The 25,724-nt window shown below is 34.4% G+C and overlaps 3 protein-coding genes across 10 annotated transcripts; 2 read left to right on the top strand and 1 right to left on the bottom strand.

Annotated features, from left to right (window-relative positions):
• Window positions 1-3,605: 3,605 nt before the first annotated feature.
• LOC100244914 (protein MIZU-KUSSEI 1) lies at window positions 3,606-4,626 on the top strand. The gene has a single exon (XM_002262874.5). It carries the CDS (start codon window positions 3,606-3,608, stop codon window positions 4,305-4,307), a length of 702 nt encoding a protein of 233 aa, XP_002262910.3. The 3' UTR covers window positions 4,308-4,626.
• Window positions 4,627-7,466: 2,840 nt separating this feature from the next.
• Window positions 7,467-16,694, top strand: LOC100250051 (uncharacterized). Of its 2 annotated transcripts, XM_019218526.2 has the most exons (9): window positions 7,467-7,906; window positions 8,004-8,120; window positions 10,883-11,109; window positions 11,191-11,402; window positions 11,521-11,623; window positions 12,236-12,397; window positions 12,500-12,606; window positions 12,931-13,429; window positions 15,318-16,694. In XM_019218526.2, exons 1-9 carry the CDS (start codon window positions 7,756-7,758, stop codon window positions 16,464-16,466), a joined length of 2,727 nt encoding a protein of 908 aa, XP_019074071.2. In that variant the 5' UTR covers window positions 7,467-7,755; the 3' UTR covers window positions 16,467-16,694. The 2 variants fall into 2 exon arrangements, with proteins under 2 accessions (XP_019074071.2, XP_059594524.1); XM_059738541.1 differs by having other exon boundaries at window positions 7,468-7,906; window positions 12,236-12,606.
• On the bottom strand, window positions 16,506-24,697 carry LOC100255212 (probable glucan 1,3-beta-glucosidase A). 7 transcript variants are annotated; one of them, XM_059738542.1, is made up of 11 exons: window positions 24,194-24,697; window positions 23,326-23,445; window positions 22,948-23,063; window positions 22,725-22,844; window positions 20,593-20,778; window positions 19,844-20,002; window positions 18,798-18,967; window positions 18,552-18,707; window positions 17,356-17,708; window positions 16,999-17,178; window positions 16,506-16,850 (listed from the first exon to the last, which is right to left on the bottom strand). In XM_059738542.1, the coding sequence occupies exons 1-11, from the start codon at window positions 24,195-24,197 to the stop codon at window positions 16,765-16,767; spliced, it is 1,650 nt and encodes a 549-aa protein (XP_059594525.1). In that variant the 5' UTR covers window positions 24,198-24,697; the 3' UTR covers window positions 16,506-16,764. The 7 variants fall into 7 exon arrangements, with proteins under 7 accessions (XP_059594525.1, XP_059594526.1, XP_059594528.1 ...); XM_059738543.1 differs by lacking the exon at window positions 24,194-24,697 and adding an exon at window positions 23,860-24,181; XM_059738545.1 differs by lacking the exon at window positions 24,194-24,697 and adding an exon at window positions 23,924-24,181.
• Window positions 24,698-25,724: the final 1,027 nt, after the last annotated feature.

Genomic DNA, 25,724 nt, shown 5'->3' with positions numbered 1-25,724 from the left:
AAATAATAATATATAATAAATAATTAATACAAATAAATTTAATATAAGATTTAGAACATTAGCTTTTCTATATTTCTGTTAAATAAAATATTTATTTATTTTATAAATCTTATATATTGTTATATTATTTTATTGTATATATATATATATATATATTTTTTTTAATTTTAAATTTTAATATAAAAATCAAAATTGGTGATTATAGTTTTAACTTTTCGCTTATGAATTCAACTTGAGAATGGTTTTATTTTTTTTTTTTAGCTAAAATATTTAGTATTTTTAATTAAAAATACAAAAATTGGGTTATAGTTATAACATTTTGCTTTATTAATTTTATTTTATTTTTTATTTATATAATATAAAATAAAAAATTCATAAAAAAATGTATTTAATCATTTATATTATTTTTTCTTATTTTTATTAAAAATTAATTTTTTTGCATGCTAAAATTGCAATTGATGAAAATGTGTTACTTTTAACACACTTTAATGTTATTATTATTATTATTTTTTATAAAAGAGTAGTACCCATGATTGTATTTATTAATATGCAATTTCAGTATACACAAAATTTATTTTTTAATAAAATTAAAAGAAAATTAACATAAATGATTAAATACAATATTTATAAAAAATATATTTTATTTTTATTTTATATAATTAAAATTTTTAACAAAGAAAAATATCAAAAATATAATCAAGCTTTTATCTTTTTCAATTAAAAATTTTAAACATTTTAACTAAGAAAAAAGTTAAAATCACGGTCAAATTAAATACCCATAAATAAAAAGTTAAATTTGTTAATTTTATATTATTTTTTTCTTATTATTATTATTATTATTATTTTATGTTTAAAATGTTCATAAATAATTAAAATAAAAAGATGAAATGAAAAAAATGAAATTAAAAATCAAAAGCTAAAATGAAGAAATAAGGGGGAAAAAAATAACGTGGCATGTTGGTTTGTCACATGTCAAGTTTAAAAACATTGATAAGTATGAGTAATAAAAAAATAAAATAAAATTATTATAATGTTTTTGACTTGTGATGTCAATTTTTTTTTCAAAACAAGAGAAAAGTATGGTAGTTGGCGGAGTGATGAAGAGTTAAAAGGGTAATTTTGGAATTTGTTCATGTTAATATTCAAGAACATGTTTATTAAATTACTTTTTAAAAGTTCAAAAAATCTATTTTTTGTTTTTAGTGTACGTTTAGATAGTTCTCCCAAAAAAACTTTATGGACTGGTACGAGGAAAACTATAACCAGCAATTTATTTTATCATTATTTTTATATCAATGGATGTATTTTATTTCTAATGGAATACAATATATTAATTTAATTAATATTAAATCAAGCAATATTAAATTTGACTCATGGAATTGAAGGTGCATAAAATAAGCCCAGTGGGCCTATCTTCTGTGTAAAACTGTAAACCCACCCGGGGCTGTTGAAATCCAGGCCTGACTTAGAAGAAAGCTCAGTATCTAGAGTTGGGCCTAAAGTAGCCCCATCAACAAAAAAATCATGGCATTGACGTGAATGGTCACTTCACTGACATCCATCATGGGCAGAACAATCTTCTGAAGGCCGGTTCAGTGTGATTCCTGTCATTCAAGTAAAACATGTTTTTCCATATGTTTCAATATTATTGGTTTAATGCAGTAAAGATTGTGAAAAGGTCGGAAAGCCCAATCACAGAGCTCCAATCGACCGATGGGTGTTTAGCTTTCTTGCATATATGTTCGGACCTTCTGAATGCGACTGTTTCGTCTTGGTCTCAACCATCAACCGGGCAAGTTGTATCCAAAACACAGTACTTGTTTACCCCAAACCAAAACAACAACAGTAGCATTGTGGGCCGGGCATCACGGGTCCAGACAATGAGACGGCACATCATATTTTGTTCCGGCCTCCGCTCCTCGTTATACCGATTTATCATCCAAAAGCAAATTTCACTTCACTTCATGGTGGACAGAAGGCACACAAAGGAAAAGAGCCAGTTGTGAAGTGGTATGGGGCCAAATGCAAAAGCGGAACACCTTCCGAAATTTCAGTATGAAGTTGGACACAACCCCAGTTTGGATGAACCCATATTTCTTAATTTCAATAAGATTTTTTTTCCTCCTTTTAAAAAGAGGGAGGTGGCATATAAAAGAGGGCCTTGCAAGAAAATCCCATGAACATTTCGATTTTAACTTGGTTGGGAGCGAGACACATTTTTGCTTGGGTCGTCACCCTAATTTATAAAGAAAAAAATGGATAGTGCAAGTTTGTTGGACACTCCTGATATAAAGGACGACTTAATGAAAAAAGTAAGCAGAAAATAATAAGATCTCCATCACTTTTCATTCTATTTTATTGGTCTGGTTTATGCTAGAAAAATCTGTGATGGCTTAGGCGTAAAGAGGGGAGAGAGCACAAATCTGCAATTGGTGTCGTTTTCTGGAAGACACACATGGAAAGGAAAAAGGCAAAGGACATGAGTGGAGAAAACCAGGCTATAAAGCATTAGACCACCCTCACTCCTTTTTTTTTTTTGGTTATACATGATTCTTGCCTTAAAGTCTTCCCAGAAAATTATATCAAAAAGAAAGAAAAGAAAGAAAAGAAAACACGGTTAAGTGTGTGGAACGTGAATCTTATCGGCGCCCCACCAATTCTTATTGAAAGGGAGAAAGCCAAAGAAAAAAAACAAAGGGTTAGTAACGTAGATCGACCTTTGCATATCATAGTAGATAAACAGTTGTAAATTGGAATTGTATGGCGCACAATATCCTATGATCTAATGATTAGAAGACACCATACTAGTTGTTTATGATTGTACGGTATTTTAATTCACCCCATTTTCCTTTTTCTAGTCTCAACCCAATAAAGGACACTTAATAAATTACATGAAAAATAGTTTTTGAAGCGGAATCAAATTTGTTGTAGGATATGACTCATATTGAGTGAAAGATATGAAAGAAAAATGGCAAATGTTGGAGTGGAGCGGTGTGACGATATTTATCATTCAAGTTTGTATTTTTAATATTGAGGGCAGACGATAGGTTAGGGGTGTGGAGGGGTGTTGCCCCCGATATGGTTCAGAGGTATTTTTGGAATTTTATTACCTAATAATTAATATAAATATAACCCTAATTTGAAATATAGTTAAAGTTTTATTCCCACGTTAAATTGTGTGTTTTTTTTTTTTTTCATTTTTCTCTAATTTTTTCACTAGGAATTGTTGCAAGAATATCAACAAAATTAATGTTTATTAAGCTTTTCGGTGAAATATATGATGATATAAATAAATGGGGTGAAGATACGAGAATATTAATAAATGAAACTTGAGTATAAACTCAGGAAACTAAAGGGTGTATGAATGAATGTTGTCGGAATAATGACGTATTTTGATACTTATTTTGAAAAATCATCTTTGTTCCTGAAGTAGACGCAAATGAAGTTGGGAAATTGAAGTGCTACCATAACCTAGAGGCTGATGGATTTTTCATCATGCCGAGCATATGCGGGGTACCAGGACAACCCCTTTCATGTTCTCTATATAAACCCTATGCCATTTCCAACGACACATTAAGCCTCCCAACCTTTACAAAAGGAGCACCATGTCATATCCAACAGTGGGTTCTACCAACATTGTGAATGGTGTCACCACCGTCGACTGCCAAAAGCAAGTTCGTTCATGGAGGCTTCTCCGCTCTCTTATGGAGCTCCTCATTCCAAGGTGCAACTGCATTTCTCTTGGAGAACACCGAATTGAGGAAGAAAACTATCTCCACAGATACTTCTATTCCCAACCCACCTTCATTTCCTCCACCGTTGTCACCGGCACCATTTTCGGGTACCGCAGGGGAAAAGTTAGCTTTTGTATCCAGACAAACGCCAAGTCCACCAACCCAATTCTCCTTCTTGAACTGGCACTTCCCACAGCCATTCTTGCAAGGGAAATGCAGGGTGGAATTCTACGAATCACGCTCGAATCCATAGCTGCCAAAAATGGCATGGATTCTTACACTCTCTTGTCCATACCAGTGTGGACCATGTGCTGTAACGGGAGGAAAGTAGGCTTTGCCGTTAAGCGCACACCCTCCAAGGCTGATATGAACGTGCTAGGGCTGATGGGATCCGTCATTGTAGGTGCCGGAATTATAAGCGCCAAGGAACTCAACTGCGATGATGAGCTCATGTACCTCCGAGCCAATTTTGAGAGAGTTCGCAGTTCGTCCAATTCTGAGTCCTTCCATTTGATAGACCCCGATGGGAACATCGGTCAGGAGCTTGGTATTTTCTTTTTCCGCTCAAGGTGACCTCAATCAAGTCTACCAGAGAGCAACAGCGGCAACAGTTACACCCTTCGGGTTTTTTTGTGTTGCGCCCGCTTCTTTGGATAGGCAGGACTTTGGCTTAATTTTTTAGCCTCCCATTCATATATTCCTCTTGGCCTTTCCAGTTTGCTAATTAATTAATATGCTTGAGGGAGTGTCAACGCATCATTATGGCCGATTTTGGAGGGGAAGGTTCATCCCATAACCTTGTTTTTCCTTCCCTTCCCTTCCCTTTGAGTGAGCCTAATCGGCCAATGGGTCATTTTGCTATGTCTCTGTCTGTCTTGTGGCTTATTGGCATATGTATTTGGATTGATTTGAATGAAGCATTTAAATCCTCTTCTTATAATATCTAATCTAGATAGAGAGAGACAGTTACTATTCATAAATGGTTCTTCTGGTGGGTGGGTGGTGCCCATGACTCTGGCCTCTATAAATTAGCTAACTTCTATATGGGTGATATGGAATATAATATGTATGAATATGTAATAAATTATCGAGTCATTGGATAAGGTATTAGGTTAACCCAGAGACGGTTGTATCTAACAAATAGGTTGACCATGGCTCAGCAACTTGATAAACCCACCAACCCCGAATTAATTCAGATAGTTTTGACTTGCTGTTACGTACTGGTTAGGCCGTAGGCTTAGAGCTACCAAATCCTATGACATCCTTTTTTTAATGCATGTATATTTTGTCTCTTTGTTGGTTTGATAGAAAAAACCCAAACAATACAATGGATTTTATGGCATGTTTTTCCTTTACTTCTTCACTTTCCAAGGAACGAAAAGAGAAAATAAGCAAATAAAAAAAATGTGGAAAAATCAATATGAGAAAACAAAATTTGATGAAGTATTTATTTTGGAGTCGAATAAGAGAATTAGAATGAAGTTGATTCCTTTTTAAACCAACTATTTACTTCTTGTAAAGAAGAAAAATTGAAATGTATAATTTTAATATAGTATAATAATTTTACATGAATGCATGATAAATGAGGAATAATAATGAAAAATTGCAAAAGTTGTTTTAATTTAAAAATGAGAAATTATTTTAAAAATTTTGGAAAAATTAAAACTCAATGCATAAATCATTTCAATTTTAACTTCCATGCTAGGACATAATCAAAATGGTTTAAATTAGAAAAATCAATAAAGTCAGTCCGATTCAATATTTTAGTTTCTACTTCATGAATCAAAGTACATTTATTGAGTAAAATTCAAATTTGATTTCCAACTTTGATTGCAACAAGAAATTGAAATTGTTTTGATTTTGCAATCTAGTTAACAATAGTTAAAATTAGAGTGAAACTTTATTTCATTTTCATTATGGTCTTAAAAATCAAAATTGACAAAGATATTGATAATGAATGATGATTAGCTAGTTTTCACATAGTTTCCACTTCTTTGCCATTGATTAAACATTTCGAAAGATTAGATTTTATCTCTAATCCAAAATAATTTTTCTCCTCATAAGATTATGAAACATACAATACACAAATATAATCAATAGATCGAGATTCTAATTTCTACTAGAATTTATTATACACATATTGAAAAGCTTCAAACAATTATAGCATCAACAATGCACAATTGATCTTTAGACTTCTTAAGCATCATCTTATATAAAAAGAAATACGTAAAAAGGTAAAAATGATAAAAGGATATATCTCGATCTATTTACTCACTTTAAAGACAAAAACTTTATTTTTATTCTATTTCTTATATTGCAAGTAAATACAGAAAAATACTCATTTTTTATTTTCCTTCTTTTCTTATCTAATTATCTCTCATATTATTTTCCTTTCCGTTACGTCATTAAAAGAGGGAAACAGTAAATGCATTTACATCCTAAAATTCTATTTGAGAAGAGGAACCACACAAAAGATGTTTCAAATATATTTGAAGGTTATGTTAAAATAGAAAATAAAAATAAGAAATCAATTTCATTCTCATTCATTCATCGAAAATTTTGAATTTTTTTTTTTTTTTTGGAATAAGAAAAAATTATTTTGAAAGCAAAAAACTTATTCTTTCATTCTTTCATTCTATTTCACATTATGATTTACCTCGACTTCATATATTTCCCTTCCTATTAACATCTAACACACCAAGCCAAGTAAATATGTAGTGATAGATTTAGGGCATTTAGTGAGTGCTGCTTGTTAAAGATATAGGTGGGTGGGGCTGCCTTTTTGTGTGGGTGTAGTGTCGCATGAGCTGGTGTTGATTCCTTGTGTCGTTTATGGACACCAGGGCGTGTGCTACCCATTTGCCTTCTGGATAATCTATGTTATTTTTAATTTCTTTTCACTCTTTTTCTAATTTGTCATCTAATTCTTTTTGTTTCTTTGTTTTCATATTTATTCCGCAGACTCGTACGTATTCCTTTCCAAACAAGGTGCGTAAATCCTTATTTTGGTAAATTTTATTTTGGGAGCTATTTTAAGTTTGTACGGAGAAAAATTGATTAACGACTAAATAATTAAGAGTTCATTTGAGAGTGATTTTAGAAAATATTTCAAATATTTTTAATATTTGAATGATAAAAATTTTCAAGTATTAAAAATATTAAATTTTTTTTTTAAAATCACTATTAAACAAACTTTAAGAATGCGTTTAATAAAGATTTCATGATGCATTTTTTATTTTTTTAATACTTGAAAAGATAAATTTTTTTAAGTATTAAAAGTATTAGAAGTATTTCCTAAAATTATTATCAAATAAATTTTAAATTCTTTATCAAAAAAAATTATTTTATCTATTTAAGTATAAACTGCTCTTAATTATATTGATGTTGTAATAATATTTTTTTTTAAAATTTAAAAATACTTTAAAAAAAATATTTTTACTAAAAATACTTTTAAGTCAAACATTGATAAACACATTCTTAAAACATTTTTAATAACAATTCTATTAATAATAAATTCTTTAATACTTAAAATTTTTTATTAAAATATTATTTTTAAATATGAAGAAAAACTAAAGACACTTAACATAATCACAAACAAACTCACGATAGCATGGGACTTCAAAAGGATTTTGCCCGACTCCAGCAATTCACCCCGCAGATTATGGGGTTCTTTGGGGGGTTTTGTGGTACATGAACCGGCTGAGTTTCAAATCCAAAACTATCTTGAACCCGGTTCGGGAGTAGCAATTTGAGAGGTGGGAACTGGGAAGCACGATCTGCAATTCTTCACAAACTATACCTAACGGTCTTTTGAAAGGTGGTTAGTGGGAAGGAAAGACGTGGAGAGTATGGGAAAGCGAGAGAAATTCAACGAGTCCATGAAAAAAGTAATTTATTTTCTATCTAAAACCCTCTCTTCCTACCTCTCTTTCAAACCCTTTAACCCCATGAATGCATTCTGTGGTTCATTTCCTCTCTTATCTCGGTGTCATAGTAGTTCTCAATCATTACCGTTGCTATTATGGCAACTCCCAGATTTTTCAATGGAAATTCCCATCAAAACTCCTCATCTTCCAACCCCATTCGCGAACATCTTGTGACGAGGCCTGATGATCGTAAACATGGATTCGCCAATTCGGTTTCAGTTTTTTTGCAGCGATTCATGTCCGGAAGTAAGTCTCAAATTCTCCATTTTTTTAAAAACATTTTTGGTTTGGTTTTTGGAGATGTGCTTGATGTGGGTCTTTCGTTTTTCTTGGAAATGCGTAGAGAAAATAGATGGAGGATCACGGACAGAGGAAGAAGAGAAGGTCTACTCTTGGTTATATGCATTGGCCAAGTCGGACAAGGACTTGGTGTTTGAGTATGTTCGATCCACTGAAAGGGGTCAGTGTATAATCTATTTTTCGTGTGATTCCATTACTTTGGGAATGTAATTGTTTTGGCTTCAGAAATTTCGAATATCTTACATTAATGGAAGTATGATTACGTGTTTGATGAAATGTCTAGGAGAAGACAGACAGATTAATTTTTGGTTGATCTGGCGTATTAGCGTATAATATAAATTAGTGAGACAAGAACTCCATTTCAAAATTTTCCCCTTTTCCATGATAGCGTAGAAAGTTGGGGGAAAGTGATTCCTTCATAATTTAATTTCCTTTCCCTATCTTTTTCTTGAACAACAAAAGAAAACTGTATAATTTTTCCTTTCCTTCTCTTTTCCCATCAATTTTCTTTCCGTCAAATGTTTTTTTTTTTTTGATAGACAAAGAGAACCATTAGATTAAAAAATGCTAGAAAACAGGGGCCGCTCCCTAAGTACACAGGCTGTATACAAAGAAGGCCCAAAACAAGGCGACAAGAGAAAAAAAGTCTAAAAAGGATTAGCTAAGCAACAACCCTATCACCCATCAAATTCCGAAAAGATAGATAGTCCAAATCCAAGTCCACAAATTGTTAAGACCATTCAAGTAGGGACCGAAGAAAAAGTTTCCTCAAGCTCGTATTTGTCATCTCTTCCTCTAGGAAGGTTCTTCGATTTTGCTCTCCCCAAATACACCAAAACAAACAAATAGGCGCCATTTTCCAAACTACACTCCTTTTCTTCCCCGTGCCTTTCATTTTCCACTCAAGAAGCAAATTTCTCACGGAATCCGGGAGCACCCACACCACCCCAAACGAAGAAAACAATAAGTTCCAAAGATCCTTTGTCTTACCACAATGAATTAGGATGTGGTTTTCCGTTTCCTCATTTTCTTTGCACAGGTTGCATCTATTAGCCATAGACCAACCCCTCCTCAAACGTTTTTTGCAAACTAAATATAGGTTATGTTTAAGTTTCGGAATGTATTGAGGAAAAGGGAAAAAAAAAATACTAAAGAAAATGATTTCGTCATGTTTGTTTTACTGTGAAAAATATGAACAATGAAAATCAAATATGATTGAAATACTTTAAACCTATTTTCTATGTTTTAAAAATAACTTTCATCTTTGTGTAATTATTTTTTAAATAACCATTAGAAAACAATTGAAAACAACTAAAAAATGTTATTTGAAAATACTTTATTTTTGTTTTAAGAATAGAAAATTGTTGTTTGTTTTCTGGTTACCAAACGTGTTTTTTTTTTTTTTGGAGAATAAAAATCTGTTTTTGAAAATAGTTTTCAAACAACTCCTAAGATTCCTTCGTGGTTTTCTTATTCCTAATACTTTCTAAGAGCCAAACAAAGTATTAATGAAATTTCATTTCCTAATTTCTTTCAGCATACAATAATCTAAAACAATTTATTGAGCTCAAATCTTTGAAAGAATAGTAGATTGACTATTACTTTTGAAAAATAAAAATAGGCTAAAATTCAATAATTTACCACACATCCTATTTCTTTCACCTTTCATGATAGGAAATGTCAAGTGTTGTATTTACCTCCTTAAATTAAGATGATTTTTTTTTTCTAGTGAATTGCGGACAATCTTGCCAATTAATAAAATAAAATAAAATTTGAACTAAGTTTAAATGATTATAATAAAGATCTTATAGATTAATGAAAGACCTTGAGTACAACCTTGTTGGTGCTTTATCTATTATTAAATAAGTGGGCTAGGGTCTATCTTTTAGGGTTAAGGAGAGGAATAAATGATGAAGTTTATGGTTGCAAAAAATAAAATAAAAAAATATAGAAAAGAAGAGAAGAAGAAAAAGAGACAAAAACCTAGAGTCTCACTAAATAAATATTTATAGAACTCTTGATTTTTGTTGTGTACATATAAGACATTTATAGAACCGATAATCTAAAATTCTATATATAACATAGATGAAGCCTAAGCATTTAAATAAAATAATTTGGATTTCTTCTCAATGAAATGCCTAACATTTAAAAAAAAAGACAGGAAATAAAAGAAGAAATACATATGATGTAAATGCAAGATTCCTATTTGGAATATGATTTTATCTCATATGACATGAAATGGGTATCAAGTGGTGAAGGGATTTTATTGGTCTTGTAAAAAGTTTCTCCAACTACACAAGACTTGATGAGAAAATATTAGAAGATAAACATGGCAATTGATTAAGAGGTCAGTGTATAAATAAGCTATTACTAACATGAAATCTCTTTAGGACTACCCCAACTTAGGTCAAGAGTGAGTGAGTTTCTTAACATCCATATGCTTGTTTGTTAGTGGAAAGGAGATTGATTTCGGTTTTCAAACTCATAAAAAATAAAAATTATGCAAAAAACATGTTTGGTAGCATGTTCTGGAAAAAATTTTTGTTAACAGTTTATGAAAATGAGTCATCCTTAGAAAAACGTAGAAATATTGTTTTCTTTGTTAAAAAGTTTGAACGCTTTAACAATTGGACATGATCTAAAAGAACAAGTAGTTTTTTAACATGCTCATTATTTTCATTTCCCAAAATGAGAATATTTTTCCAAAAACCATTTTTATTTTCATCACTTGAGAGGCACTGGACCTTCCTGTTTGTAATGGAAATTGAATTGAATTTTTTTTTTCTTCTTCGTTCACATTTACCTAGCATGTCATTGTGTTTTGCAACAATCTTACAATTCAGAGAACAAATTGACCCTTTCACTCAACCTATGTACTTGTTTCAATTATCAGATTACTTTACTCCCTTTGCTTTCATGCAGGCCTGAGCTTCACCGAAGCAGAGAGGAGATTGAAGGAAAATGGTCCAAATGTTCCTGTTGAGTATCATTTCCCCTCCTGGTGGCATCTTCTGTGGACTGCTTTCTTTCATCCATTCAATATCATTCTGATCGTCTTGTCAGCACTCTCATACTTAGCCAGTGACAATCCAAATGGATGCATCATGCTCGTACTGGTTTTTATAAGTGTTTCCCTCCGATTCTACCAGGTATATGTTGCTTTATTTGTTCTATCAAACTGGTATCACATTTTTTCATTTGGCCCTTAATGGTTTTCCTGTGTCTTCCAGGAATACGGTAGTTCAAAAGCAGCCATGAAGCTTTCAGAATTAGTAAGATGCCCGGTTAAAGTTCAAAGGTGTGCAGGTAGAGTTGTTCAGACTGAATTAATAGTTCAAGTTGATCAAAGAGATATTGTTCCTGGGGACATTATCATTTTTGAACCTGGTGATCTTTTTCCTGGTGATGTTCGGCTATTGACTTCAAAACACCTGGTTGTGAGGTATGTTACCTGGAACACTTATTCAATTTATGGCTCAGGATTAGTGAGTTCTTTCATGCTATCTATTCCTTCCTCTACAGCCAATTATAGAACACGTGACTTCCTGCTTCTTGAACAGCCAGTCCTCACTAACAGGGGAGTCTGGAGTAACTGAGAAAACAGCTGACATCAAAGAAGATCAGAGCACTCCTTTGCTAGATTTAAAGAATATTTGTTTTATGGTAGGTATTGACATTGCTAGTCCTTCTGTTTGATACATATGATATAGCTTTTGTATTATATTGACAATATTTGAGTAAGCCTCATATAGAAAAGTGACCATTAGGCAATGCTAATGGTATCTGATGATTTGGGATCATTTGAAAATTTATTGTGAATAAGTTGGGAAAATTCACAATGCATGTCAACAGAAAGAAACACTTATAGTCTTTAACAACTGACGATCATAATTCTGTGAATTTCACAAATTATTCTGGAGTTGTTTGTATCATTTAGGGTATCCATGATATATTCATAAGTAATTAAAATTGGGTTTTTTTTTTTTTTTTTTCCAGTAAGACCTCCCACATTGTCCATGACAACAAATAACATGTTGGAGATATTTTATGGAGGAAAATGTCCAGGTTAAAATCATATTACTGAAAAAGCTCCTTCCCCTTCAGATTTTAAAATCATTTACAAATTATTTTCATGCTTTCACAGTCTTATGTGATTAGGCTTTCACCTCTTTCCTTGAAGCATTTCCAAGACAACAACATCAGTAATTTTCTTTATATGCCATTATCATGTCAAACACAGATATATGATTCATTTTTTGTGATTCCATATTTCAGGGAACGAGTGTGGTGTCAGGTTGTGGAACTGGTCTAATTGTTTCAACTGGATCCAAGACTTACATGAGCACCATGTTTTCATATATAGGGAAGCAAAAGCCACCGGATTACTTTGAGAAAGGAGTTCGGCGTATATCTTATGTGCTGATTGCTGTCATGCTCGTAGTAGTCACTGCCATAGTTTTAACTTGTTATTTTACATCTTATGATTTGAGTCAAAGCATTCTTTTTGGAATCTCAGTTGCATGTGCACTTACACCTCAGATGCTTCCACTCATAGTAAATACAAGTCTTGCGAAAGGAGCACTTGCTATGGCTAGAGATAGATGTATTGTCAAAAGCTTGACTGCCATAAGGGATATGGGATCCATGTAAGTTTAAATTGAGCTCATGAATGTTCTGGCGCATATATTACATCAATATATAACAAGTTACCTGCCCTGAATTCTCTAGCTAATTAACTTCTGGGCAAATGGAGAAGTTCCCAGATTTTCACCATAGATTCAAGTTTTAATCATACAATTGAGGCAAAACTTTGCTTTAAATTTCTCATATTCACTTTTTCCTTTTAACCTTCAATTTTTGTTAAATCTTCAAGTAAGCAGAAACTATGCACTATTCCCTTTTCCTTCACACATATTTAAAAATTTTTAAGCTAAACATTTATTCTCCTTTTTCCCCTTTTTTTGTTATAGGGATATCCTGTGCATTGACAAAACTGGTACGCTTACCATGAACCGTGCAATCATGGTTAATCATCTTGACAGTTGGGGTTTACCCAAAGAAAAGGTCTTGCGCTTTGCTTTCCTTAATGCTTACTTCAAGACTGAACAGAAGTATCCTCTTGATGATGCAATTTTGGCATATGTATATACAAATGGATATCGGTTCCAGCCGTCCAAGTGGAAAAAGATAGATGAGATTCCTTTTGATTTTACGCGGAGAAGAGTATCTGTTATCTTGGAAACGGAGTTGAATCCAAAAGAAGATTCCTACCAATCACTCGAGAGGTTTGTGGTAACCAAAGGAGCGCTAGAAGAAATAATAAACCTTTGTTGTTTTATTGATCATATTGATCAGGATGCAATCACAACTTTCTCCCTAGAAGATCAGCAGAGGATTCTAAATATGGGGGAGGAATTAAGCTATGAGGGATTACGCGTTATAGGAGTGGCAGTAAAGAGGCTACAAAGGGTATGTGACCTATTTCAACTTTCTTATTTCTTATTTTTGTTTTTTTCTCATCTTTTCTGTCTTAGGTTCTAATTAGCTCTATACATTGTTGTTAAATCATTTTTCTTCAAATAGTTAATTTCTTTGGAATTTCATTGCTTACAGACCAGAAGCTGTTCATTAGATGGGTTGTCAATAGGCTAACATCTTTCCCTTCCTGCACTTACTACTGACCAAGTCTAGAAATCACCTTGGTGTCAACCGTAACTTGTATAATTTAAATTTAATGTATATTTGTAGTCAATATCTTGAAGCTAGAAGGGGTTAAGCACAAAACAGTTTAGTGGAAAAGTTCATAGACTGACAACCTCTGGCTCCACGTAATCCAAAATCTATGTATGGGCATGTATATAAGCATCTAAATATATTTGATATATTTACAATTAGCACTTTTGACATATTTAGCTCAGTGCTTCATCATTTGCTTGACCTTCATTTGAATAGAAAGGTTCTTATAGATCTTAGTTTCTGATCAATACACATGGATTATCTTAGAGTGCTGTATTAACTAGAGACATAGGAGAGTAAGACAGCTTGCAAGAGTTAGAGCAGGAGCTGCCTGAGAGTTAAGAGCATGGACTTTAAAGAACCCCACAATGCCAAAATATACTTGTTCAATCATGTATTTATGATAGTATGTTGGTTTGTTTAGATAAGTTAAATCATCCTCAAATATGAGAAGGATTACAGATGCAACAAAGGTGGATTGTTCATGGTTCAATAATTTGTAATCTAAATTCTTGTCATGAAGTTTCAGATTCTATATCCCAACAGCCACTTCCTAAAGATTTTTGAACAGCTTTTGGCTAAATGTGCTAGAGCTCTTGCATGTTGTCACAGGCACAAAATTTTTACACCAGTTTTTGTGTCTGTGCAGTGCTTAGAAGCTCTTTAAGCCAGCCCACAGAAGGCATACGAAATTACAAGGCACCAACCCTAACTTGTATTTTTATTACCTTACTGAATAAGAATACAAGACATAACTTTTAGCAAGACTCCCGCAATCTCTTTAGTGAGTTCATGCTTATTATTAACTCTCTGCTAGGAGGCTCTCCAGTCCTCCCTTTTTATAGAGTGGCGCCACTCCTTGTTAGATTAGGAGTACACAATCCTAGTTCTACTTGGACTCTGTTCATAGGTCATGGCATCAACCACTCCTACTTGAACTAGAGATGAGCAATCCTACTCCTACCCAGAGCGCAATTACAATAGGAATCTGAACTCCTACTCATACTTGATTTGCAATCCCGTTTTGAGTCCAACTCTTCATGCTGCTGTTGCGTGCCTCTCTCTGCAGCTCGTGTGCATGCAAGTCCATTCTTAGCCTGCATGTCTAGGTCTTCCATGTCGAGGCAACATGCTCTTGTATCTATCATGTTGCTGTAGTGGCACCATGCCCTGGCCAAGTCATCTCTTAGTGCAGCTACGAGTCATGCCATTGCACCTATGACTCATCATCTCTGTGCACAAGGCATTGCGCCTTTGTGTCAAGCCTTAGGCATCCCATCTGAGTTTGCATCACTGCTGCTGCATCAATATGCCTCATTCGAGTCCCTCTTGGTGCTGCAACATGCCATGGCATGGCATCCATGGCTCACCAAGCCGTCTCCTTGCATAAGGCACTGCTCCTCTTTGCCACCTTGTCATGTCATAGTTCACTCATCAGGCCAAGGTGCTGCCCCATGAGGCCTTGGTGCTGCATGGTCTGTGTCAAGGGGCTAACATATACCAGGCTCCCAAGTATATATGAAAAACAACTTGGTGCCAAACCTGCTAACTTGAGATGAGATAGAAACCAGTATAGAAAATTCATTAACAGTTACATTACGATTTTGTTTGTCTTTTGCAGAAAACAAGTGAAGGAAGCATAGATAGTGATGAGGCTATTGAATCTGAGATGATTTTCCTTGGCCTTATAACCTTCTTTGACCCACCCAAGGACTCAGCAAAGCAAGCTCTATGGCGACTGGCCGAGAAGGGAGTAAAAGCGAAAGTGTTAACAGGTGACTCACTGTCCCTAGCAGTAAAGGTTTGTCAGGAAGTTGGTATCAGAACCACCCATGTGATTACTGGACCCGATCTTGAGCTTCTTGATCAGGATTTGTTCCATGAGACCGTTCAAGGGGCAACAGTACTGGCTCGTCTCACCCCCACTCAGAAACTCAGGGTAGTACAGTCCTTGCAGATGGTTGGAAACCATGTTGTTGGGTTCCTGGGTGATGGAATAAATGACTCACTTGCATTGGACGCTGCCAATGTTGGTATATCAGTTGATTCTGGAGTCTCAGTTGCAAAAGACTTTGCCGATATTATATTACTTGAAAAGGACCTGAATGTACTTGTTGCTGGAGTTGAGCGGGGTCGGCTCACCTTTGCAAACACTATGAAGTACATAAAAATGTCAGTTATTGCCAATGTGGGAAGTGTTCTTTCGATCCTTATTGCAACCCTGTTCCTTCGATATGAGCCATTGACTCCTAGGCAGCTCATCACTCAGAACTTCTTGTATAATTTTGGCCAGATCGTTATTCCTTGGGACAAGGTGGAAGAAGATTATGTGAAGACCCCACAGAGCTTTTCCAGGAAAGGCTTACCCATGTTCATTTTGTGGAATGCACCAGTGTGCACCCTCTGTGACTTAGTCACGCTTCTGTTTGTTTACTTCTATTATAGAGCCTACACTGCAAATGATGCTAGATTCTTCCATTCAGCTTGGTTCACTGAAGGGCTTCTCATGCAAACCCTAATTATACATTTGATTCGGACTGAGAAAATTCCCTTCATTCAAGAGGTTGCCTCCTGGCCTGTGATCTGTTCTACTGTCATTGTTTCTGCCATTGGAATCGCAATTCCCTTCACGCCAATTGGGAAAGTCATGGACTTTGTCCGGCTGCCATTTTCATATTATGGGTTTTTGGTTGTACTTTTCATTGGGTATTTTTCTGTTGGCCAGGTGGTTAAGAGAATCTACATTTTGATCTACCACAAATGGCTGTAAATAACATATTGAAGTCATGAGAAGAAAGTTCGCCAGAGATTCAAAAACAGGAGCAATTTTTTTCCTGTGCATATTATTTAGAGTAAATGTAACACAGCCTAAATTCTCTGAATGCTTTCTTAGATCATTCACAATTTTCCTCTATCCTTTCTGCTCTAACAACATTACTTGTATCACTTGCAAATTTGTAGAATATTTGAGTGTGATGGTTGAACAACAACAAAGAAAGGACATGGATGAGCCACATTTGTATCTCCCTCTTTAACTCTAGATCAGTACGCAACTTTGGTTGGATATATCATACCATGTGATGCAGATAGAGATAGCCACACACTAATCCAAGTAACACTGCACTGTTAGACACTTGCCTGTTTGGTGAACTTCCTGCATGAAAATATAAGATGGCCATGGTTTATTAAGTACCATTAAACAGGAAAGAAGGTAGCCAAAGAACTGTATTGACAACTCTATATGTGTGTGTGCATGTGCATTTTCAAATCAAATGAAGGAAAAGATGACTGTAGGCTTTTACCCAATTGGAGATAATTGTTCCGTATGTTCCATTCAAAATCCCAGTGCTTTCTATCATTTTTGAGTGTCCAATAAGCCCATCCAAAGGAAGCTGCATTATAAACCTCTAACTGGGTTCTTCCAAAATTTTGATAATCCATCTGAGTAGCATTTGCAACATTCCATTCGTTCACCCATTCCCCTGCAACCATGCCATTTTCAAGCATCAAAATTTGTAGTACTACTTGAATTTATCAAATGCAAATCAGTGTTTTAAGTTTTGGCAATTATGACTAGGTTCAAATGTTAGAACTGAAGTGTAACAAACTTGAACAAACCAGTTTTTGAATGGAAGAAGACAGCATGGCAATTATCTTACCAATAAAAACCAGTGGACCATTTGCTCTGTTCAGAGCCCGTAATTGAGTTTCCCTGCTGTTGTAAATAAATTGGATATTGTCCAATGGGTTCATGTTAACAAAGAAATTGTCGAAGAGATTGTAGTAATGTAAATCTACTACCAGGTTGTAAGATCCTATGTCAGCCTGAAAAAGTTCCGACGGATCTGCAATGCCAATTCTTTGGCAAACTATCACATAAGCTTCTGAAGAATACTTTCGAACTATTTGATAGCCTTGCTTGTAATATGAAACTAAGAGGTCCAGTGAAACTGAGGCAGCAGATGGTTCATTTAAAAGCTCAATTCCCAGCAGAGTAGGATGTTTCCCATATCTGCAAAGGTCAAATTTTAGATCACCACCAACCAGTATATTAACTAAGGAATTGGTTTTGCTTCAGAAGTCGCAAGTTGCAATGTCCAAAGGAAAAGGATTGAGATTGCTCCTAGATGAGTCTGTTTAAATTCATTCAACACTCATGTCACAGAAAATACCATAAGAGAGAGAATGCAAGATGCAGAAAATGAAGAGAATACTTAAAAAACAGTTAAAAGAAACATGCTACACACACACACACACACACACACATATATAATATTAATGCCTTTGATGGAAAAGCTACAATTATAGATGCTAGTAGAAGAGGGAGCTGGAGCAATGCTGCAATGGCAATGAAGCAGGGTAACTCTAGGAGCAGCATAAACTTCACTTAATCTTGTAGGTCTAGCATGTGAATGAGGATGTGTGTTTGGGATCTGAGAAAAAACAACTGAACAGTTTTTTGGAGCAATTTGATGGAGATTCAGTTTGGTGATTGTTTTTATTTTTTATTTTTTATTTCTGTAAAACACTTATTGAAATCAGCCATTTTTTGCATTTCAATGATGGAAGATCATTGATCTAATAGTGATATGTTCAAATGCCATGGAATCAGTAGCATCATTTCGATTTCATATGGTATGCAAACAAACCATAATAACAATATTAGGCTCCCCAGCTGCAAGCCAACAATACCATCCTAATCCTAATCCATGTTGGCCAAGGCAAGTATGTAACTGCCCTTTAGAAGCAAGAGGATTCCCCATGTTAATCCAACACTGGCAGGACACATGCAAATTGGCAAATTTGTAACGAGTAACTGGTATCTTAACCCTCCAATAACTGGTCTAGAATGTACCTGGAAGCTAAAAATTCTATCACATCCAATGTTTGTGAAATGTAACTTGCAGATGTAGGCCAGCCAGATGAACCATCTCTACTAGCACTATGTTCCATCCCATTCTGGGAGCCAGGAGCCGCATGCAGGTCAATTATGCACCTTATATTATAGGCTCTGTGCAACAGTTTTTCAGATACATATCAAAAGGATGCAAATTTAAAGTCCCAACAGTGAAAACAGAAACAGGTTCAAAACAAGACCTACTGCGCCCATGAGAATGCATTATCCAGAGCTTCCAAAGTTCCCCCAATAAAAGGAGCCGGTGGATTAGGATCAAAAGCAATCCACCAACCAACAGGAATCCTCACAGTATTTATTCCATGTCTATACAGAAAAATGAAATCTTCTATAGTGATAAAGCTGTTTCTATGTCTCTGCAGTTTTCAAAAGGCCAATACATATCAAATAAACAAGATACTGAGATTCATGGAGAAACCTGTTCTACAATCTAGCAAAAATAGCTCAATTTCTGAAAATCACAAAGTGATATCCAAAATATTATACTAACTGGCTAAGATATATGGTTCATGCTTGGCATATAGTTCAATCAACAAATCATGATGACAATATTCACAAGTGGGTTAAAATAAGAACATTGGAGGATGCCAAAACTATATCACAAAGTAAAGCTCATATACCAACTATGTGTGGACACAGGTTTGGGGATGGACACAATACTGACAAGCCAGGAGTTTTTTGTTGCTTAAAGTGCCCCCAAAGAAACCTTTCTGCAGAAAATTAAAAATGTTTTGCAAACATACAAGTAAAATTAGTTGGGGAAAAATACTTTGTTGAGTTTGAGTTGTAGATACAATATTACATTTAAGCATCACCTCTTGGCAATTGTGTTTTTTTTATAGGTAAATTTTTGTTCCTATTGGGACTTGAACCTGGAACCTCCAACAAACCCTCCCCATCCCTTTACTGCTTGAGCTAGGCCTCAAGGGCACCTCTTAGCAATTGTTGATACTCAATAGAGTTAGATATCAAAACATTACATCATATTAAATTATACAGCATAAAACAAAGGCAAAACATGCTCTGGGCTCCAGATTCCTTAACACTATTTTGGGTTGTTTTTTTCTTTGCCAAACCTGTTATATCCTAAAGTCCATAACCCATAAATTACGCAATATGAGTTCATCCAATAAATTCTGTTAAAGGTGCTATCCAATATAATTGGTCAAGAAGTTCGAGAAAAAAAAAAGAAAAAATAAATAAAAGAAGTCAAACAGGAAATTTGGAGCTACCTTAAGAACTTCTTTGGCTTTATCATGTCCATACCCATTTGCAAGCTGGTAATCACCATGTATGTTATTTGCTACAATTGTCATTTCAAATGTGGCTGCATTATCATCCCATCCTGGCATCCCTGGATAGTCTGCTGAGAGCTGATTAGCTAGTGTAGCCTAGACAAGTGAAGTATAAGACTATCATGTTTTAGTATTAGAAAATAAAAGAGGGGACCTTGAAGAGATATTAAGAAAATGTCATCTAGGAGGATACTTGGTAAGTTTGGTAATGGAATAGTGGGTGGGTGACTGGGTATTCAAACAAGCATTTATACCAGTATTTGATGACAGCAAGCTAAACAAAAACTCAAACAATCTGAGATTGTAACCAACTTAATTACTTGCATAACATTGGACAACTGGATTAAGTTTTTTAATTTTCCCTCAACTATTCCTAAACTATTCCTGAAATTCTAGAATAATCCTGAAATTATTACTGACTACTCAACTTCCAGCACTATTCTTAAATAATTCACAAAGGCAGATAGGTGCCAAAATCTGCTGGTCTTGCTGTGGGCAATCAGAGATATTGACAATGGAACCATAGAGAAGCCAAAACAATGGATGACTGAAAATGTTCAACCTGAGCTCTAAGAATGGTAGTCATGCCACACTGCATGCATGACAAGTTTGCCATTCTTGACTGTCTACCCAACTAAAGTGAGTAAATTAAATTCTGAAATAGTAAAGTAAGCGATTGAATACACCTGCAGATAGTTCCCATTCTTCAGTTTGATGTGAACTCTGTTGTCATAATTTCTTTCAACATAAAATGTTTCCTTTATTGACGATGATCCTGCCATTGCAGAGACAGAGCCTCCCTCACCATCGCATGTTAAAAACTGCCCTTGAGAAGTGCGGAACTGAAACTCTGAATCAGAAACCCTCCATAACTGCAGGACACTAATGAAATAATTAATTTCCATACATCACAAGAATTTGTAATATCAAACAGCCTACCTTTGATTCATTAGATTATGACACCCTGTTTGGTGCACCTAATGAGATAACTGTATTTGTTTAATAGATACAAGTCTAAAAGTTAATCCTTAGAATAAATGCAGTTATTATCATCATCCTGCATGTGCTTCAGGCAAAGACAACAAGGTCTGAACTTAAGAACTAGATTAATAACAATGATTCCAACCAAGACACCACTAACACATTGAATAACCAGCACAATGCACAATTAACTGAGAACCTAGAAATTCTACGATTCAATTTCTAAATAAGCATTCTACACTAATTTCTGGAAATAACAGTCTCTTGATTTAATATCCAACTCCCCCTCCAGGAAGCAAGGAAAATGGAAGGGAAAAAAGAAGGGAAAAAGAACACAAGCTGATGTTTGAAAATATATCATAAGCAATTTTGTTTCACAAGAAAACAAGTTTATTTCATCCTTTTTATAAGCAGCACCTTCATAAAATCACCAATAACTAAATTTTTTTCTATTTAAGTCATGATGAGCAAACACTGGAGTATTTCATATAACTTAAGAGTAGAATGGTGAATTTATCCAAATTCTAAGATCCGAATAACTGGTACAAGGCATTGCTAAGTGGTTTTGAGTTGAGAAATTGTTGTATGTCCCATTAACAAAGCGCATCATCCAACTTAAGGTTGTTGACCATGTGAAAAATGAAGTCAAAAGCACTTCAATGCTAATTTGCCTTAGTTTATGATAGTGTGTATTATCTAGCAGAGGAACAAGTCTCAGACAGATACAGCCTTAGGACAGAAATTTCTCATGGTAGTTTTCTTCCTTTCCTTTTCATTAACTAGATCTAAACACAGCAATTTCAGGTTTGCTTAGCATTGGTAAGAATGCTGCCACTAGATCTAAACTGAACACAATACCACATGTTTCCTTGCATTATTAAATGATCACTCACATGCCTCACATGACTCAACCACCTAATGAACTTTGAATACAGAAATCAGAAATAATATATTCAACATCCTCATGAATAATGCTTGAGAAGAGTGCAGCACACTCTTTGGATCATTTCGATGTGCAAACTGTTGCTCGATCTTTTGACATCACTTCAATTTTTTTGCTTTGAAAGAAGGCCATAAAATTCTAAATATGGACCACAACAGTAGAACTCGAATTTTGCTAACCTCAACCAAGTTGTGCTTGTGTTTATTACCTCATTGCTTTACTTTTCGAGTCAAACTCAACCATGTAATAAAAGGAGTTTAAAAGTGTTTTCCCAGGGTAGAGGCTAGAATTCAAGCATAATCTTTTAATACCACAAGTTAAAAGTTCTAATTTACCACATATCTTCAATTTCTAAAAGTGCCTATCAATATGTATATTCAATTTCTAGAAGTAGTTGCATAGACCTTCTCTTCCCCCAACATATATATATATATATATATATATATATATATATATATATATATATATATTGCTGCTGGAAGCTTATAATTTCAATTTCATGTTGCAGTAACAGGCTGGCAAAGAAATGTGTGAAGTTGAACTAATTCTGTTGTAAGAATGCATGTTAAAGTGTTCAATCAACTCCATTAGCAGTTAATTCATGTTGGAATGGATGAATTTCTTTACCTCCTTAAAATTGCAGCTACACACCTACACCTTGAATTAAAATGACTGGCCAAAGAGTTAAAACTACGAGAACTAGTCAAAAAGATTATCATAAATTTTTTGGTGAACAGGAAAAAAAAATTTAAATGAAAATATCTGATTATATGATCAAATCTACTAATTTAAAGAAACCACTTATTTATGACATAAAGTATCTTACACAGTAACATATAAAAATCAAGAGAAAAAAATTAAGACAAGCGCATAACAATAGGTCAGACATCTAACCCTGAAGGTTTCCCATGAAGAAGGAACATCTTTGTCTACTGTAACACCCATGCCTCCTCCATTCTCTGCAGATACATACTTCTGCAACATCAGTGACTTGAATTGAACCTCTGTTCCATCCTAAATTTCCATAGCCAGAAAAGGGTTAGCCAGATCAGTAACCTAAATCATAAAAGAATGCCAAGCCAATGAAGCAGCACAATTACGATAAAGGAAAGCTTACGAGCATGTCTCCATTTGGAATGCCATCAAACAATGAAGGTTTAATCCAGCCTTCCACAACCAGCCACCCTCCCAGGTTCACTCCTCTAACTTTTTCACCCCCTTGTACTAAGTCCACTTGAATCAAACAATAGAAAATGTTTTATAATTTGCAAATTGGGTTCTGTTTTCCCTTTTTTTTTTTCATCCTCCAAATACACAGCATTTCAAGCAACAATCTAAAATCAAGAAAAAGGCGACAAGCAAGATAGAAATGCAGGTGCCCATTCTGATAAAAAAATAATGGGTTCTTGTTCTTGTCGTTCCCACACTCGAATACATTGCATTTCCAAGAACCAAACGAAAAAAAAAATCAAGAAAAGGGAGTTATAGAATTTACCCGAGTACGAGAAAATAAGCCGACAACAGAGGAGAAATGCAAATACCCATTTGCGGAAAACGAGTTCCATGTAGAATGCAGGCGGCGGAAACATCAAGAAGGCGCAAATATAGAGTCCATCTACAACAAAAGAACAACTCAAATAAAGAAACTGAGATTGTTTGAAAACCCACTTGGGCGAATCTTAGTAATTCTTTCCTTATCACTCAAATTATTCCAAACATAAACAATTAAACAAGCATCAATATTTAGAGTTAGCCTCTGCGATTATTGCATCATTAATTAAATTGAGAAACCCAAGTGTAGACTCGAGACAAGCTAAAACCCATTAAAATAAGAGCAGAAGGAAAGAACAATCTTATTTTTATTCCAACAATGCTTTAAAAAAAGGGTGGAAAGTTTTCACGTGTACGGCATAGAATGTGGATTGAAAAGGGAAGGAAAGGGCGACTTTGAGTGAAGATTTGGGATGCTGGGTCTTGATTGGTTGGATGAAGAAAAGGTTAAAAAGGTTAGAAAGATTAGAGAATGTGCCTTTAAGTAAAGAAATTGGGAAAGTATTCGAGATGACAACGGTTACAGTGCAACTCCACTACACCTTATCTTCACGTTCGATCTTCCGGCTCCCACCACCTTCCTTTGCTAAATCTGGGTTCAGAGGAAACCGTCTACGACTTTCTTTTTCTAATTTCTTCTTCCTTATATTATTTCCTCTCTCTTTTCTTTTCTTTTCTTCTATTTTCCCTTCATACATTTAAGAAAAGTATAGGTTGAAGATCACTGATAATCAAATTATTTAATCAACATGTTTTGATCTTCAGCTAACTCATGAAGATCTTCCTTCGTCTTTGAGAGAAAAATAATATACCCATTAAATCAAAGGGCGTAGCATCTTTATATTTGCACCAGTAAAGCCAAAAGTCTTAGAAGAATACCAGCTGCTCGTTGGAGACAAAGCAACTTAGAGGTACATTTCAACAGTCTGATAAATTCATTTTGAGAATTTTTTGCAGGCCGCAGTATGGGCCTTAAATGTTTCCTAAACCAAAAGCCTAGCCCAAAATGAAGACCTTTCCCAACGATATAAGAGACAGAGACAGAGCCAGAGGATTTATTGTGAGACAACAATATAGCCTGGGCCCTAGGCTTGACCTTGAGCTTGAGCCCACTTTACTTCTAACAGGCTCTCAAAGCACAGGATCAAGCGTGAGGCACTTTGAGAGAATGCCTACTCATCTTCTTTCCTTGGGTGACTTCGCACTTTGCATACGTTTTGGGGGCTCTTTGTGCACACTCAACTCTTTTCTATACCTATAAACATGACTTTTATTCCAATAAAATTGTACTAGCACAAAAAATTATTGTATAAGGACAATTTTCACAAGTTTGGCTTACTATTGGACTTTCAAGGCCAAATAAGTTAACAAGAGACTTTTATTGAATTAAGTGAGAAATTATTCCGGGAATATTATATAATTTGACAAAACCCCTTTAACAAGGGAAGTCCCCCAAAAGCAATGTAGTAAATATTATTTTATAGTACTCTCATTTTTGTCTTTCAATTATGGAACTTCACAATAGCTACTAGAGTGTTTGACACTGAGGCTGATATATTAGTAACTCTCCGTTGATGTTGATGTATGCACTGCATGGTGCCACGCTAGTGGTTTTACTTTTACATACCTAATATGATATGACCCATATTAGATTGGCATCCCTACATGATTACTTGAGCAAGGATCCTATATTGAGGACCAAAATATTAATTAAACTTTTTTCCCACCGTTCAATTAGGATTGGATACTTCTTACTTCTTCGATTCGTTGATTTAAACTCAACGGATGGGAATTTGTTATAAAGTATTACTCCATTGATGCCACCATTATTGACATGGTAATACCTACCCCAATTAAAGCGATAGAAAGCTATTGTGATTGACATTGAAAATGTAATTGTATTTTTATGATGAGATGTGTATGACTTTTTTTATTTTTTTATTTTTTTTATATCCAACTCTTCTGACATCAACTATTTGATAGTTAATTTGACTTAATTTGATGGACATATATCATATCTTCTAATTCTACTCTTATATCTTGTTCTTTTTTGACATGACATTTTTATTTTCTATAAAAGCACCATTCTCATCATATAATTTATAATTATCATCATATGGTCTAAAATTTTTCATTTGTTACTTTCCTCTCTAGTCCACATGTGACCAACCTAAATATTGCCTCCCAACATACCATTTTATGAATTTAACAAAGATATAATATATATATATTAAAAATTTTAAAATTTTTATTAACTTGATTTATGATAAAGTTGTTTGATAAAGAAAAGAAGTATATTTATTAGTTATGATGTAATTTTTACATTGAAAATATCTTTGAAAG

The sequence above is a fragment of the Vitis vinifera genome, chromosome 7, assembly GCF_030704535.1.
Source record: "Vitis vinifera cultivar Pinot Noir 40024 chromosome 7, ASM3070453v1".
Classification (NCBI taxonomy): Eukaryota; Viridiplantae; Streptophyta; class Magnoliopsida; order Vitales; family Vitaceae; genus Vitis; species Vitis vinifera.
This window is presented reverse-complemented; position numbering and strand designations above follow the sequence as displayed.